Source organism: Brachypodium distachyon, chromosome 1 (assembly GCF_000005505.3).
Source record: "Brachypodium distachyon strain Bd21 chromosome 1, Brachypodium_distachyon_v3.0, whole genome shotgun sequence".
NCBI lineage: Eukaryota > Viridiplantae > Streptophyta > Magnoliopsida > Poales > Poaceae > Brachypodium > Brachypodium distachyon.
Window position 1 is genome coordinate 23,515,473 of NC_016131.3, and position 13,911 is coordinate 23,529,383.

At 41.9% G+C, this 13,911-nt stretch overlaps 2 protein-coding genes across 6 annotated transcripts; one reads left to right on the plus strand and one right to left on the minus strand.

The window, feature by feature from the left end:
- The first annotated feature begins 3,040 nt into the window (after positions 1–3,040).
- Positions 3,041–7,021, plus strand: LOC100842085. The gene is made up of 6 exons (XM_014897340.2): positions 3,041–3,561; positions 4,178–4,270; positions 4,942–5,077; positions 5,297–5,573; positions 5,713–5,767; positions 6,579–7,021. Exons 1-6 carry the CDS (start codon positions 3,418–3,420, stop codon positions 6,651–6,653), a joined length of 780 nt encoding a protein of 259 aa, XP_014752826.1. The 5' UTR covers positions 3,041–3,417; the 3' UTR covers positions 6,654–7,021.
- A 141-nt stretch (positions 7,022–7,162) lies between these two features.
- On the minus strand, positions 7,163–13,364 carry LOC100842394 (probable plastid-lipid-associated protein 12, chloroplastic). 5 transcript variants are annotated; one of them, XM_024454566.1, is made up of 11 exons: positions 12,992–13,358; positions 12,797–12,850; positions 11,469–11,543; positions 11,229–11,348; positions 10,081–10,272; positions 9,858–9,966; positions 9,695–9,777; positions 9,161–9,214; positions 8,331–8,410; positions 7,568–7,712; positions 7,163–7,474 (listed from the first exon to the last, which is right to left on the minus strand). In XM_024454566.1, the coding sequence occupies exons 1-10, from the start codon at positions 13,277–13,279 to the stop codon at positions 7,598–7,600; spliced, it is 1,170 nt and encodes a 389-aa protein (XP_024310334.1). In that variant the 5' UTR covers positions 13,280–13,358; the 3' UTR covers positions 7,163–7,474; positions 7,568–7,597. The 5 variants fall into 5 exon arrangements, 3 of the variants coding, with proteins under 3 accessions (XP_024310334.1, XP_024310331.1, XP_003560236.1); XM_024454563.1 differs by having other exon boundaries at positions 7,602–7,712; positions 12,992–13,352; XM_003560188.4 differs by having other exon boundaries at positions 7,205–7,474; positions 7,602–7,712; positions 9,695–9,784; positions 9,858–9,941; positions 12,992–13,347.
- Positions 13,365–13,911: the final 547 nt, after the last annotated feature.

Sequence of the window (13,911 nt, forward strand, 5' to 3'; positions counted from 1 at the left end):
ACGTGTCAATGTGTCATAAGCAGGTTAGGGTATGTAAAATAGTTGATAAAACTGTCTTATACTAGACATTCCACGTCAATTAAAAAAGACAACAAAACATGTTGTACAATGGGTTATCTCTTAATGTTTTATCTTAAAATTAATGTTTAGACGAATAAAGTTAACTAAATAAATGCTAAGAAAAGGTGAAATCTAGTACAATGATAAATTTGCCTTATCTTTGCCTTATCATTCTTGTGAAGAGATCATGTCTTAATTAAGAGAAGGCTTGTGTCTTTTTTTCGTTTCTCTCACGTCCACATCAAATTTTATCCTGTGTGACATCGCTAAGAGAAGGCTGACGTCACCCCATTGTACATGGCCTTAGCGGACTGTGGTTTACTGGTAGAATGGAATCGAAACACCTACGGCCTGCAAATTGCAATCGTAGGTAGAATCACAACTGTTAGGATTGATTAACTAGTACTCACTCTGTTTCTAAATACTCGTCGTTTGCACTAAAACCACGATAAGTATTTAGGAACGGAGGGAGTATATCTCACGATAGAACCGTCAATACATGGGAAAAGGTAGGAAGATTACAACGTGACAGCGCCAAAGAGATAACACCGAAACCAACATTCAAGGAAAGCCGCCACCAAGCACACAACAAAAGATCTGCACTACCACCAATTTCACGATTCGATAGTTCATCGCCGAAGGACAGTTGAAACCATGGGGAAATGGGGGAGATACGAAGAACATGAGAAAGACTCTAGCTTGTCAATCATGCACAAGAAAGGCACACTAAAACTCCACCCAAGGCCCTGTTTCGTTTCCAGCCGATATCAACCGGGATTATCGAGATTGTAGATCGAATTCCCATTAATCCTTCACAATCCCCGCCGAAAAATCCACAAACCGACCAAAGCCCCAAATGGGGGCTTTCCCGAGGATAGGGCGGAAGCTAGAAGGTATGATCGTGTGACAAGATCTGAAAGGGTGCCAGAGCTCGGATTGGTCCATTTCGACCCTCTTGGTCGAGCATGTAAAATCCACCACGAATAACATTGTCTCTCTCATGAACATACATGATAATTCGAGCGGGGTCGGATCCAATCTAGAGTGAGTTTATCATGTCGTCACAACCTTCTGCTTAGACGAGGCTCATGCTGTCAGGATAATTCGAGCGGGGTCGGATCCAACCTAGAGCGAGTCGTATCATGTCGTCGCAACCTTCTGCTTAGACGAGCCTCATATTGTCAGGCATAGAGGTTGTCCGTCGCAAATCCTCATACAACTGCTAACCACGTGTTCTCCTAAATTTCCGACCAAGTTGAACTGGTTCTAGGCTTTCGAGTCTAACGTAGGCCTTGATGTTGTCAAACGTGGCAAGAAACGATTAGGCACTAACATGTCAACACGTGGCCACCACATCTAGCTTTCTACATTGGTGATGACTGCTCCTCAAGAACACACCATACTCGTTCTCAACAATATTGGACATTCACTTCTCCTGGATCAACTGTCGTCCTAGCCTAACCTTTACCACTCCACCTTCGCCTCCTCTGCCACCCATATCTTACCTGCCTCTTCCCTGGTAAAATGACATTATTCCGGTTATTCCTGAATGTTAATTGAATTAACAATTACAGAACGAATTAACACCCCAAAAGTTATGCATATATTCAGTTTAGATGAGCGAGGGAGAGAGAGATGAGCAACCCCACGGTGAGCCCGCCAATTCCACGGGCTCATGCGTACCACTCTTTTTGGCTTTTTTTTCGGTCCAGGCCAACCAAGCTCACTAACCAAACACCCGCAAAAAACCTTCTCTGAGCCAGTTGGCACCGCGTGGGTTGGTCCCGACCCATGAACCAAACACAGCTGAGAGGTTACATTCAGACAATAGTTGGGAGGAAAAAAACAGACTAGGCGAAATTATTTTCCTGATATTTTGGAACCAGAATCTCAATTTAGCACATCATTTTTTTGAGAAAGAAGTCCATATTTCACCCTCAAATGTCACTTGCCGGACGCATAATCCCCTGAACTTGAAAACCGGTTATTTATACCCCCGAAATCCTCAATACCATTTAAATCACCCCCTAAGCGGTTTTAGAGCTTATGTGGCACATTGAGAGCGGTTTAGGGGCTGATTAGGGGATTTGAATTTTTTTACTCGATGACGTGGCGATTCCTTTCCCAGGCCTTCGTCCTCCTCCTTTGCCCGTCCCCTTCCCATCCACTCGACGCACAGCGCCGCCACTGCTCAACGCCATGCCGCCTCCGGTACCCACCGCTCGTCTTTATCATCACCTCGAGCTGCTCCTTCCTCCTTATCCCCTCACCAGCGTTCTCCTCTCTCTTTCCCCTCTCATGAAGCTCCCTGCCCTCGCCTCTTCTTTTCCCCCACCGAAGCCGCGTCTGCCATGGATTCCGGCGAGCTCGCCCGGCCGTTCCAGTGCCTCCCCAGCCCCAATCCCCTTCTCCGCATCTCCCTGCAAGCACGGCATCCCTACATCGGCCCCGCAGCACGCCCGAGAACCTCGCGCGCCTGTCTTCCCCGCCTCCGGCGAAAGCGCCGCCGGTCGTCGATCCCCTCGCCCACAGCCTCCCGTTCTTCTCCGCCGCCTCCAGGAGAAGCTCCTCTCCCGCGTGAAGCCTCCCCTGCCCTCGTACGCGCCTCCGGCCGCCCGAAGCCGCCCCACCGCGGCGCTCCTCTGACGGCCGCCGCCTCACGCCGTCGGCAGCCTCCTCCGCCGTGATCTGCTCGAAAGACCGATGGGCTCTCACTGGCCATGGCCGCCGGACCAGCGGGCGCGCAGAGCAGCGGCGCACGGCGCGGCAGGGCGCGGGGGAGCAACAGCGCCGGCGCGGTGCGGAGCAGCAACACGGCACAGCGGGGGCGAGCAGCAGCGGCCCGAGCGGCGTGCGAAGTAGACGCGCGCGGGGGCGCGTGGGCGCAGCAGGGCGCGGGCGAGAAGCAGCGCCAGCGAGATCTCCGCGCCGCTGAAGAGAAATCGCCATGTCATCGAGTAAAAAAAAGTTAAATCGCCTAATCAGAACCTAAACCGTCCTAAACGTGCCACATAGCTCTAAAACCGCTTAGGGGTGATTTAAACGGTATTAAGTATTTTGGGGTCTAAATAACCGGTTTTCGAGTCTGTGGGGTTATGCGTCGGGGAAGTGACATTTGGGGTGAAATACTTTCTTTTTTTAATTATTTGGCTGAGGAAACGTAGTCCCTTGCGTTGGGCCTGTGTTGGGCTGGGCCCGCAACTGGGGCGAGATCCTAAACAGCCATTCCTCGCTCCTCGTCTCGCGGAGCACCACCGCGATACCTTGCGGAGCCCCGACGGCCATGAGGTAAGCACCAACCTCCTGCTCCTCCGTCCATCCGCCGCCGTCTCCGTGGACCACCGTCCACCCGCCGCGATGAACCACTTCAGGTCGGCCCTTCTCTCTGGCCACCGCTCGCAGCGTCTCGCCGCGGCCGTGGCGCCGCAGCAGCTAGCGGCCACCGCATCGTTCCACTCGACGCCTCCCCTGCAGCGGAAGCGGAAGACCCAGTGGCACCACGTAAGCACCTCCGTCCCTGTTTTTCTTTCAGCAGCTCTCAGGTATAAAGATGCTGTTTTGCTTGATCCGCCCGTACCTTGCGTTTGGTCGATAGGCTGTTCGATTAATGTGTGTGTGTGGGGGGGGGGGGGGGGGGGGTGGGGGGGGGAATTCAGCGCAGGGGTTGGACTTCTTGCTTTTTCCTTCATTTGCAAGAGGAATTTGTCTTGATCTAAGGGGCGAATTCCGCGTGAGAAAGCTATGACACGTGATATTAGGTAGATTTGGGGCCTTTCTTGCTAGATGCTTGTGAATGTTGAATGTTCCCAGGGGTGACTTTGGGCACTGTATTGCATATTACTAGTTGTGTGCTTGGTCAAGCTTTGCGTTGTGATGGGCTTGGCCATTGTTTTCCTTGTGCTTTCCAAGATGATTGTGTTGCCATGTTGTGATGTGCATGCTTGGTTGAGCCAGTTTGGGCACCCAGCCGCCTATTTCTGATCTTGCATACTTTTTTTGCTTATAAGTGTACCTAACTTTTTTTTTCGCAGAAGATGATGATTTAGCATTACAAAATAAAATATCTCCTGTATTCAACAGAGAAAGAGCTAACACCACTATCTCTTGTTTCCCACAGCGGTTCAATTATTATGCGAAACGCAGGAGAAATAGAGATACAAACAGGACAATGATTCGGAATATCTCCGAGTATGCCGAGTACCTCTTCGATGTCAGTAACTTGTCTGTCAGCTTTATGTTACTCAGTTTTTTCATTTAATTTTGAGTAAATAGGTTAAGATTATTGACTCTCACAAATACTGCAAATACCAATCTTATGATTATCAAACTTAGATTAACATATTGCTCATTACCCTTTATCATATTCCTTTTCCTTCTTGTAATTGTAACTTGAATTGGTCAAGCATAAACGAATAAGATGCAGGGTTTTGAAGAATACAAGAATTATTTTTTTTCATGTCAAACCTTGCAAAATTTTGAGGTACTTGAATATTCAAAATTTGTTGTAGACTTGGTACAGTTAATCCGTTTTCAGACTAGGAGCTTTTAATGTTTGGAGTGTAGAATTCAGAAATCAAGAGAACGGGTAGACCGAATTTCCTTTATTTTTTTGCTGAAAGTTTTACGAGGAAAAAAATGAACCACATAGTTGTATGTGCTCCAGTAGTTGCATTATTTTACTCTTCAGTTTTAATAAATTTCTTTTGCAAACTTTTTGTAATAAATTTCATGTTCACTTCTCTATTCACTTTAGTGCCGGTTGCAGCTTTCATTTTTTCTTTTTCGAAATGAAGGTTACAGATTTTAATCATAATGACTTCTAGATGCTTATATGGAATATTTGAACCATCTGGACATTTTCATTTTTATATCAATGTTCAGAGTTGGCGGGATGAAGATGACAAAAAAGATGCATCTAGCGGACCTTCATGGTTTAGAGGACACCGTTGGGTCAGGGATTCTAAGACTAATGGTTTCCATCCACATGGGTTTTATTGCCACAATGTCAAAAGCAGTGGTACAATACTTTATGCTTACTTTTCTCTCTATCTTCTGAATATATTTCAACCATTCTTCTGTTTTGCACCATAGCTTAATTCAGGAGGTAGGACTGCAACTTTTTAAGCTGTTCTGAAGTTACAGCTATGTCAGTTGCTAGAAAATCTTCTAGTTAGGCACGGAATGTGCATATAGTGAACTGAACCCTATAAAGTTTAAGATTGCTTGTTTGGGACAGGTGGATTCGAGTTTTGCACAAGTGATGATGACGATGAACCAGAGACTGTCTTCCGTAATGCTTTTCGTGGGAACCATCACACATATTATTGGTCTTTTGAGTCTGACAATTTTCAAAGAAAGAATTCCAAACGTTCTCATTCTGAAAGCTCTAGACACTGGAGTTATGAAACAGACGATGAGGACGACTTATCCACTCAGACAGAGTTATCTGTGGCACGGCAGGCCCTTGGATTGAGTACTTCTGGCCTACTAAAACTTGAAGATGTTAAAAGCGCGTAAGATCATTGACACTTTGATCATTTCAGTAGCTTTCATTATTTTTGTAGGATATGCCATGAGTCATGATGCAGTGTATCCTACAGTTCTTTTGAGGTGTGTAACATAGTTTTGTTATGCCTTCCCTTTTCATACTAGATATCGGGCGTGTGCACTTAGATGGCATCCAGATCGTCATCATGGCTCGTCAAAGGTAATCTTACAACATCTGAGATTATTCCTTGCACTCTCTTTATAACTTTGTTTCATTGTTTTAAGTCTGCTGGTTTAGATAGTCTTTGGCACAAGTGTCCCGAGTCCACATCAGGTGCTACTGGCACTGCTTTGAGGTTTAGATAGTCTTTGGCACAAGTGTCCTGAGTCCACATCAGGTGCTACTGGCACTGCTTTGAGATAATCCCTCCTTTTCAGTTTATAAGGCCTATCTCAAAAATCTCAAATTCTTAGTTTACATGCCCATTTCCTTGGGAACAAGCAAATTTAATTACATCTACACCAATTACTATGTAAATTTGGTTCCCAATGTGGAACAAACCAATGCTTGAAAAGGGCATGTGTGCATACATGCTTCATTAATGATTAGTGTAGCACCTAACTAGGCACTCCTTGGTTAGTTTGAATTAGGTGGCCCTTACAATCTGAAAGGGAGGGAGTATGATTGAGCCAAAAATGAGGTATGAGTTACGCAGAATAAATTCAGAAACTAAACTACATATCCAACCTTAGTGATAACACACTACACAGCCTATAATTAATGTAACATTAGATCGATAAGGGTGAGTTAGCAGCTCACATAGGGTGTTACAACAATATCTTATTTTGAGAAGTTAGGCTGTACATGATTTAGTAGAAGACGAGGCGTGGAATTCTGGTTCTTTACCAACATATGCAGTACTGTCTGCTTGTTGTTTTGGACTACGTTTTTGGGTTAAAACAATCGCTTCACTGTCATATTTGTTTGTCTACCGAACTTATGAATACTTTGGACCTTCTTCCATGGACAGGCTACCGCAGAGGAGAGATTTAAACGTTGCAGTGCAGCATACCAGACCCTATGTGATAGTTTGGCTACTGCATAAATAATGTTATAAGAAGACCTGAGTTACATTAGTCTCTTCCACCAGCAGATCAACTTCATAACTGCAAATTCTGCAGCCATATAACCTTGCAGGCCGAATTCATATTTGCAGTTTCTGCTGGGCTCAAGCTAAAATGCCAGAAATCGCTTGGCTCTCAAAGGAAATTGACTCAAACCAAAATTGATCAAATAATGTAAAAGTACTGTACCATGTAACTTTTTTTTTAGAACAGTCATTGTTGTACTTTCAGAGATAGGAAGACACTATACTACTCAGGATTTTTTTCCTGGCCGGGTTACTAACCCCAATTTAGTCGGTTTAATTGGGTGATTGGATGTTTCATGTGGTTATGTAGACAATTGAGTGCATTGTGATCTTTCAATCTTCATCGCTATTACACAACAGAGAAGCTATCAAAGCTCTTTGATCAATCTGATTTTTTCAATGATCTGTCCGCATACTATCTGCTCAGAACTTTGTCCCGTGGTAATGTTTTGAGAGACCTCTTATTACATTGAACTGCAGTTTCTTATATTTAAGAACCGAGGATCTGCATGATCATAATTGCAGATTGACATTCTCATAAAATGTAAATCTGCAGATATAATTACATCAATCTGAGTGATGTTCTAGTATATACAACAATGTATGCATCAGTGAAGTCAAGCAATTCAAGTAGTGACATTTGATCTAGGTGTGTTCAGCAACAAACTTGGGCAATTTGTCCACAGATCCTCCACTTGGGTATTTATGTCCTATTGCGCAGATGCACAAGCACCTGCTGGTTGAGCCTAGATATTCTTATCTTACTGTCAATGTACCTGCAAGAAAATTCATAATCATTGTAACAATAATTAATTTCAGATATGCTGAGTCGACAGTTCAGTGACCAACAAATCGGTCAGTGTAGTAACTCTTATCTTCACGTTAATGTAAATCCAGTCTTACAAGATCTCCATGACAAAGTCTCCTCCAATATCCAAGGGGAATTGTACACCACCAACTTGAACAGCTCCTTCATTCATAAGCACGCTAAAGGTATTGTTGTTCCCTATTTTGCTGCAAGTCAACACAAAGTACTTACCACAAAATATAAATGTACCTTTTGTCGTAGTATTAAAACGAAGGTATGTAAATCAAGATACAAGGGAACACCAAATTTTTGTATGAGGCTTGTGTCTTCCATACCCACAGTCCACAGAGCATTGGTATATGGAAGTAGCAATAAAGCGAGTCAATGTGTTGCATGTCCTCATGGTCTAAACATTAAGTCAATTCTATGTACTCTTGTATTATCGTGAAACGATCAACATGCCCTCTCCTTTATGGGACAATGAACAGAATATTGTACTGTCCTACATGTTCCCATTTCCTTAGGGAGTTGGTGAAATACTGTTTCCTTTATTTTTTGAACAGATTAGTTTACAGCTGTATATCAGATATACTGAAGGAATCAAATAAATATAGCCACACTATCCCAGATGACATATGCTAATTTTAAGGCTTGGATAGACACCTTTTAGATAGTTCTCATTTTCACTCTTTCCATTTCTGTACATACTTGCCATTTAATATATTTGCATTAGGTATTTTGCCTACTGTACTTTCCACAAAAGAAAAAACTATCCCAGACAGGAGGAAATGCACATTAACATGCATGCAACTCTTCAGACCTACCATACGTTGCCTTTTGCATTGAGGCTGACACCCGGAAATGGCTTGACCAAATTCTTCAGTTGCCCATCTTCTTTAATTGTCTGAATGAATAGTTCATTGTATTGTTAGTCATATTAAATTATAGAAACGTACATTTTTCGTCCTAACTTATAGGCCGAGTTCAACTTTGGTCCCTCAACATGAAATACCATACAAATTGATCTGTCAATTTTCAAGCAGGACAACTTTGGTCCAACTTCGACAACGTGTAATGGTTTTTTTACCCGGGCTTTCAAGTGACACTCCAGATTTTTTTTAAAGATCACAAAAATCAGTAAAAATAATAAGGATTTTTAATGAAAAAACATGTAAATTAGGAAAATAAATCAGAAACACGAAAACAATCTATTGAGAAATCCAAAAAAATAAATTGAAAGATTAGATAAAAAGTCCAGGAACGTTCATGAAAAATCAATTATTTGTGAGTATTCTATAATTTCCTGGTTTTCCAGAATTTCCTGATTTTTTCAATTTATTTGTAAATTATCTAGAATATGTTCCATGTTTTTAATTTCCTGAATGTTCTAATTTTTTCATTTCTTCCATTTTTTTTGTTGACTATGCTGCTGCGTTGTGTGAAAGTGAAACAACCGGCACGTCGTCCATCAAACTGCTTTGTATTGGGAAAAGGTACCAAACCAATGTTGTCCGGTCCGAGAAGATGAGTGATCAAGGGTTATTGAAGTTGAGGGGCCAAAGTTCAACTTGGCCTATAGTCTATCAAGTACCTAGAAACACACGAGAGTATCATATCATCCTTTTCTCAGCCTTTTTGACATTCTGAAACTAACCTGGAGACCCCTGAGACCAGCAGATGCAACAGATGACCAGCTTCCGCCTTCAGTCTGTACATACAAATTAATATTTATTTTCAAGAGCATATACAATATATGAAAAGAAAATACATCCTATGTCATATGTATTCATCAGGAATAATTATTCCTTGTTTAGTGCGTCAGCTCTCTGGCCCTTTAAAATTCAGAAAAGCATCCACCATGTTTGACTCTGCCAATAATCCTAACTTCAGTCTCGGTCTTATACTCCTACAACTTCTTTATGTTCTTTTTTAAGAGTGGCAGGGAAGAACACCAGTGTAAATAGTATTTTACACAGAAATATAGAGGACTATACAAGATAAATTACAGAAAAAGTTTAAGAAAAAGCTGTTATAAAAGTTTGGGCACACCATATGAAATAGTTGATTTGCATAGTAAATACTCAATTATAAAGAACATTCATGACCAATGAGAAATCTAACTCCACAGCCAAGAGATTCCATGCATAAAATATCAAATCTTCTTTGTAATGCTTATGTAGAGATTAACCTGTGAAGCCCACAATAGTTGCCATTCTCCCGCTAGTGTGTTCAGATCAGCCTCAACGCCTTTTTTGATTGATGTAAGTTCATCTATAACCTGTCCAGCAAAGAAATATATTTTGACTTTTTCAAGTACTGCTTTAATGGACATACAAGCTATAATAACACACCTCTTTTACCCCAGTCCTTGCAGATATAGCTGACAACAACATTTGCCTTGGGTCTGCACTTTTCTGGAGAACAAATGTGGTTCCCTGCACTACAGATTGTTTTGGATAGCTGATGAAATACAAGCAGGTCAGGACAAAACCAAATCAACTATAGATTCCATCAGCACTGGACGACTAATTACACAGTTCAAAACACTAAATCCATGGACAATTTATTATGTACCTTATTTCCCCTTGAAATTCGTATGTTCCCACTATGAGATAAGTATGTAGTGTCAAGCCAACCCTTTGCTTCATCTCCAAGAAGCCTGAATGGTACCGGATATGGAACCTTAAATGGCAAGAACTTGAAAGTGAATGCTGCTCGGTCAAATCGAAAGAGAATGCGCTTTCCATCTTTGATAGTTGCTTCTGCCTGATATTAGAGTTTAGCAAACCTCATTCAAAACTCATGTAGAAAATCGAAATAGAACTATAGATGTACCATTTAGCAGTAACAGAAGTAAAAGCATATATCTTCCTTGACATAGAATCAATAGTACAACACTACTCTATTTAAAACTGTATTTAAGGGAGTAGAAGGCTTGTCTTGCCATCTTTGTCCATGTTTACTATGCCAATAGATCAATTAAGCACTCAGTGAATCTTTGACAATATCTTCAATGGTAACACATACATCCGCCAAGTCTTAAAAATGCATTGCACTAAGAAGAAGAGAAAAAGTTTATGTTTTTGGCTCTAATAACAGCTTTGTAATGTACCTGCAATGATAAGATCAAGTGAACCTATATGATGCTATAATGCTACTGTAGGATCTCATACATCCGCCAAGTCTTCCAATATAATGCTACTGTAGGATCTCCATCAGTATATCACAGAACATTTTTAATATTAAGAAAAATGATATGATCAAGTGAACTTATGTTTCTTAATCATGGGTTATTTAGCTCGACAATACTGGCCTTCATATTACCTGCAATGCTATCTTTCTTCAGTTATACGTGCGCAAATACAGAGCCATGCACTTCCCTCGAGCATGACACCGAAACTTATTATAAATCTAGAATCTTGTACAAACCCACTAAAACATAGATAGGTAATTATTTGTCTAGTTCAGCAAAACCAACTGACACGCAATTGGACATTGAAGTAAGCAATAAATGAAGCTGAAGAATTTGGGACAAGAACATCACAAGCATTTTGGAGTTAAAATAAAAATGCACAAATCTCCCCTAAACAGTCGAAGCTAAGGTGATACTCCCTCCGATCCATAACAAGCGTCTTAGATTTTGTACTTAGCACAAAGTAGTACTAAATCTGAGACACTTATTGTGGATCAGAGGGAGCATTAAGTTTTTGACAGAAAGTTACCTGTACTGCCAGTTCACCAACTGTTTCTGAAAACTTGACAACATTGACCACCCTTGGATCGTCTGTTCTAAGGTAAACTTCCTGAAAGACCCTGAAAGAGTCGACTCCAACGAATGTCCTCTATAGCAAAAGTGAAATGAGAATAAATCCGGTCTTTACAGAGTGTGGACAATCCAATGCATAGATAAATAAGAGATGGAACATATAGTTTCCCACATGAGCAAGTTGGTTTAATTCTACCTGAATGGGAGATGCCGTCCCTGGTCTTGTAGTGAATATGAGCTTCCAGCTACCTTCAATTAAACTTGAACTGGTCTGCATATAAGCCATAAATGCTAAGAAGGCAACCTTTTTTTTCTCATATCTTTTCTAGAAAATTTGCATCAATTAACTCCATATATGCTATTGGAGGCATTCACTGTTTTAACATTTTCTAATTTTCTCAAACTCTTAGCTCCATGAATTTTCAGAAGCAATGCAATACTTTATGGTATTCAGCAGTTATAACTCAGAAGTTCCATCAGGTACCCAGTCATTGTACAAACTACAAATGTCTTCCACTAAAATTAACAACAGTACCGTTCTGCGTGATGTGCTGATAATACTACTCTATGAGACTCATAAGGTCCATAATTTAAAGACTGGTCACAAGATGTAGCACATTGTTGTATTGCATGCATGGTCTTCAGTTTATGTTCTTTTATTCACCATATTCACACCCTGATATTTTCAGCGTTGGCACAACAGATATATAACAAAACACCAAGTGTTCCAAACATTAAGGAAATTAAACAAGTTCGGAAAATAGCTAACTTTAGGATGTGAGAGGTCAAACAAGATTTTACCTGAAGCACTGAATAAAAAGAAATATGTTACTCAGACTTTTCAAGTAAAAATCATGATGTCTTCTAATGCGACTTGAAGTGTTAAGTGTTAACCAGTATAATTTCAATTAATATACCTGTGTCAATTGAGCATCTAATTCACAAAGTAGTTAGTAGTTACCTTGTTGCATCCAAATTCACTTAACATATTATCACAACAAGTCTTCTCACATAAACAAGCCCATGGAGTTTTTCATGCAAAATTTGGAGCCTTACTTGTTGAAAAACTACTCTGCAGTAAGCTACCTCACTTGCAAGCTTCAGTTGCAGCAGATTATCTCTATTCAGCAACAAATCCAGTAAGTCTTCTCATTTAAACCCCACATTTTACCCCATCTGCAGTATTAGTTTGCTCTTGTGTTTGTAGGTGCATTTTAGTCACATTGGATAGTTAAAGTGGTTTCCTTACCGTACCATATTCAAAATTGACAAATAAACTCAAATGGAGGGAGTATTTCTTTTGATTTGGTAATAGTTAATTAGTTAAAATATGATTGAGTCATTTAATTATTTTAATTTTATAAATATATTTGTAATAGAAATGAATGGTTAAAGTTATATTTTGAAGGCCACAACAATATCCAGAACGAGAGCTGAGGGAGTATTTGACCCAGTAACTATCCCCAAGCTAATTAGTTATGCTTAATTATGCAAACCATACAATCAAGAGCATGGTGCACCTACCGGATCAGCCACACCTTCCATTGCTTCCAGAGTCTGCACGGCGCTCTCCACCTCCTGCACCCCGCAGACAGCAAGCAATATCAGCAACAAGCTACCGCGCATTTCAACAAGCACATGGCGCGCGCCCACGCGGCAGAGGGCTGCGCCACCTCGACGCGCGTACTCTAGTCTCAAGCAAGTGGACTGGTTGCTTGCCTGGAGCTGACGCGGCGCGACGGCACGGCCACGGCCCTGGACGCCGACGAGGGCCTCTAGCAGCGCCTCCTCTGGTTCCGTGTACGAAGCTTCCCCAGCCGCCACCGGCGACGCCGCGAGCAGGGGCACCAGGCGGCGGCGTGGCCGAGGCTGCCTCCGCGAGCGCCACCCGCAGGAAGTGCCGAGAAGAGGCGAGGTGGATGGAGGTGGCGAGCGAGAAGGACGGGGGTTGAGGAGGCTTCCGGTTGTGGCTGCTGATGCAGCAGCAGCGGCGGCGGCGGCGGCCATGGCGCCCTGCGGGATGGGGGGCTGGGGGCGCGTCGTTTGTGGCCTGCGTTTCGCGCCTCGCGCGCTTGGTGTAGCGCGGTTTGTTAGATTGTGGGGATCGACTCGCGAACCAGTGGATGAGGGCCGCGTGGAAGGATGGCCGCCGCGGGTGTCCGCGACCGTAGTTTTACGCCGTATGGAATTCATTGTGCATTTGAGCTTTTTAAACTGTTGATGATGCAGATAATTACTTTCTCTCGTTCCAAAATATAGAATGTCCTAGTTTGTAATTTCGACTTTATTAAATTGACCAACATTATAGAAAAATATCTTAATATCAATAATATAAATAAGTACACTGAAGATATATATCATTAGAGAGTATAAACTTGATCAAATTTTAGGAAGTTGGACTTAGAACAAAAATAGAACATCTTATATTTCGGAACAAGGTAAGTAATTGTTTTGAAAACTACGATACTCAAGCATGGGTTTTACAAGGATGTCAATGATTTCTTGGGACTCTGAGCGTATCCAATCAAGTGTGGTCTTTCTTGTCAGGTTCTTTTACGAGTTTTTTTTTGACGGAAAGTTTTAGACCATAAGGTCTATAGCAAAATTTTATTAATAAAAAAGAGTACTTACAGCAAAAG

Bases quoted from the DNA above. Each gene is read 5' to 3' on its own strand.
- LOC100842085 (XM_014897340.2), top strand. From the start codon at position 3,418: ATGAACCACTTCAGGTCGGCCCTTCTCTCTGGCCACCGCTCGCAGCGT. The intron at 5,574-5,712 runs GTAAGATCATTG...TTTTCATACTAG, and splicing joins CTTGAAGATGTTAAAAGCGC to ATATCGGGCGTGTGCACTTA. The intron at 5,768-6,578 runs GTAATCTTACAA...TTCCATGGACAG, and splicing joins GTCATCATGGCTCGTCAAAG to GCTACCGCAGAGGAGAGATT.
- LOC100842394 (XM_024454563.1), bottom strand. From the start codon at position 13,279: ATGGCCGCCGCCGCCGCCGCTGCTGCTGCATCAGCAGCCACAACCGGA. The intron at 9,215-9,694 runs GTTAATCTCTAC...TTGTATGTACAG, and splicing joins AACTATTGTGGGCTTCACAG to ACTGAAGGCGGAAGCTGGTC. The intron at 8,411-9,160 runs GTTAGTTTCAGA...CTATTCATTCAG, and splicing joins CTGGTCTCAGGGGTCTCCAG to ACAATTAAAGAAGATGGGCA.